At 41.0% G+C, this 3195-nt stretch overlaps 1 protein-coding gene across 1 annotated transcript in view; it reads right to left on the reverse strand.

The window, feature by feature from the left end:
* The window catches only part of SYNE1 (spectrin repeat containing nuclear envelope protein 1), a 578063-nt gene that overhangs the window by 376837 nt on the left and 198031 nt on the right, over positions 1-3195 (reverse strand). The window contains exon 42 of the mRNA XM_007943230.2: positions 1146-1247. Within this exon, the coding sequence (XP_007941421.2) occupies positions 1146-1247 (102 nt within the window). The remainder of the gene's footprint in view (positions 1-1145; positions 1248-3195) is intronic.

Below are 3195 nucleotides of genomic sequence, written 5' to 3' on the forward strand. Positions count from 1 at the left end.
GGGTTTGAACCTCCAGCCTTCTGGTTAGCAGTCAAATGCTTTAGGCACTATGCTACCAGAGCACCCTAAACTCTCTTAGTCTTAGTCTGGAATGCACAGAGCTGGCGGCCAAAAGAAACTGACCTTGCCAGTGCTCCTCAGCTCTGGCACTGACAGTGCCCAGGTCTTCTACTCAGCCCTGCTATACCCTGTCCTGTGCGGTGGTTCTGTGGACATGTGCCATCTAAGGGGCCTCAGAGAGAGATCTGCAGTGGTGACCCCTTCAAACCCAGTCATGGAGCAAATGAAATAGGAAAACATTGATAAGAACACCAGACCAACACCAAACACACTGCCGTTGAGTTGATGTGGCAGACTGCCACATCTTCCTCCCATGGAGCAGCTGATGGGTTTGAACTGCTGATCTTTTGGTTAGCAACTAACAACTTAACCACTGTGCCACCAGGGCTCCTTGATAAGAACACCACTCATCATAAAAGTGGTTTCTGTTCCTGTCTAGAAATATACTGATCCATGAGACAAGCTGGTTATAATGTTGCCAAAATTTAGTAAGGAAAAAGGAACTGGTTTTATTATAATCTTTGAGTTTGAAATACGCCATTTATACTTGCACAAGGAATTCTAAAGTTTATATTTTAAGTGCCATATATGATAAGGTGTAAGGTCTACATGTTTGCTTGGAATTGTGATGATAGTGATGACAACAATGAGAGAATGAATGTACATGTGTGTGTGTGTATACACACACAGATACATATACGCATCACATCCTTATGTATAACCTACTGCCATCGAGTCAATTCTGACTCATAGCAACCCTCACTGGGTTTCTGAGAAGGTAAATCTTTGCGGAAGTAGAATGCCCTTTTTGCTTTTGTTTCCTTCTGCAGAGTGGCTGGTGGGTTTGAACTGCCAACCTTCTGGTTAGCAGTCAAATACATTAGGCACTGCACCATCAGAGTTCCTTATCCTTATGTATATAAACCAAAAAAAAAAAAAAAAAAGTTGCTATTGAGTCAACTCTGACTCATGGAGAACCCATCTATGTTCCTATGTGTCTGTCTACCTATCTATCATCTATCTGTCTACTGTCTAGCAAAGTGCCTCATATATAATAGTTATGAAAAAGCTGATTGCAGCCTTACCTGAAGGTCTGGTGGTGTTTCTGGATTTTTAGTTAATTCTTTGAGCTCATTCACTTTAGCATGAAGTTCTTCTAATCTCAGTGCTTTGTTTTTCACTTCAGTCTGCCAAAATAAGATGGAGGGACAAAAGAATCAAAACATGCTGTATGTGACATTTAGTAATTTCAAGAGTTATCTCTGTCAAAATGCCCAATCGCAAGCCAGTGTTAAAAACAAAAACAAAACCTACCTCTATTCTACTTCAGAGAGGTGCCGTTCTTCATAAATGTGGAAAAATGTCATAATTAACTTCCCCTTGGTGGAGTGTGAGGGAGTCCGTAGAATTTCCTTTCCTCTCACCCTCCCTCTCTTTCATTATGGGGAAAAAAAGCAACTCATGGAAAAACTGAAGCACTGACCAAAAGTCTTGAGTCAGTGGGGATTTTTACTAGACTGTCATTTTTTCATTAACATTAAAACCGCTGGTTACTATGGCAGCATTAAGATCTTGAAGAAGCATTACCAAATAAATACATACATGTTGAATGTCTAATTACTACAGAATATGCGATACATAAAACATTTAAAATAAGTCTTTAAAGAATGTTAAAGCAGAAAACACGTCCATCAGAAAATCTGCATGTAATATTTTGCCCCTTTTTCTGTACGAAACCAACACTAACACACACACAAAAAAGAGGAAAAAGCAATCAAAGGGTCATTACTGAACAAATTAGACACTTGTGAACTTCATTATATATCTGGGACCACAAAAGGAACCATTTAACAAATTGCTCTGCTCAGTTTAAAATGGCATGTCAGTGCTCTGTGGACACTAACAAACCTTCTGATATTCTCAGTCCACAAAGTAATTCACTCAGCCAGTACGACTTGATGAACCAACTGTCAACCCACTGACCTCTCTGGATCAGACTGGACAATTAAGGCGGCAAATCAACGCTCTACACTTCATTACTGCACCAGAGCAGCTGTTCCACTGTAGGAGCAGGGGCTGAATCCCATCGCTGATTTCCTTCGCTGGGTCACGCAGCCAGTCACCAGAAAAACCCATCCCTGTGAGTGACTGAGGCCTGGCCATTCTGAATGTGGGTCTGATTCATACTGACTCCCAGGCTTTGAGCTCAGCAGTGTGTTGGTAAATGTTTAACAATTGGCTCCCCCACCCCCTAAAAAAAGCCCTGATTATAAGATTTTTGCCAAATCCTATACAACAGCAACATGGTCTAAATATTCCCACCCTGGCTTAATTTGAGCAGCAACATGCTGTCCCAGCACATGAAGTTGGCAGAGACGGCCAGTGTCACATCACTCTATCATATTTCCACCATATGATAAATTAATGGCTGCAAACAACCTGAAAGTGCAGATAATAGTAGTATGTAGAATAATAATTAAAAAGCAAACAACCCAACCAATGGCCATGGAGTGGATTTTGACTCACGGCCACCTCTGATATGTCAAGAGTAGAACTGTGCTCCATAGGTTTTCCATGGAGGATTTTTCAGAAGCAGATTATGAGCCCTTCCTTCCAAGGCACATTTGGGCGTCCTTGAACAACCAGCCTTTTGGTTAGGAGTTGAGTGCATGACCTGTTTGCACCACCCCAGGGCTCAAAATAACAATTAAGAAGTGATAGGATTCTAGAATTCATTACAATGATTTATTAGCAATTTATGTAATTTTTAATAATTGTTGTGTTCAACAATAGCTTGCAAAATTCCTGAAAATTTAACTATCACCTCTTGGGAGCTGGTAGAAACCAATCAAGCCCCCAACCCTGTGTGAACTGTAGTGTTAATCAAAACTCAGTGATGTCATCATAAAGAGATGGAACCACCCTCTTTTTTTTTTTTTAATTTTATTATGATTTGGGTGAAAGTCTACAAAGCAAATTCATCTTCTATACAGCAGTTCACATACACTTTGTCTCACACATTGACTGTAATCTCCCACAATGCAATAGCTCTCCTCCCACTTACTCCCCATAGCCACTTCTTCCCTGTGTCCTTCCCTCCCATACACTCCTGCCCCCAGAGCTCTCTCACTGTGC

This window comes from Orycteropus afer, unplaced genomic scaffold (genome assembly GCF_000298275.1).
Source record: "Orycteropus afer afer isolate SDZICR_OR568_19922 unplaced genomic scaffold, OryAfe1.0 scaffold00101, whole genome shotgun sequence".
Classification (NCBI taxonomy): Eukaryota; Metazoa; Chordata; class Mammalia; order Tubulidentata; family Orycteropodidae; genus Orycteropus; species Orycteropus afer.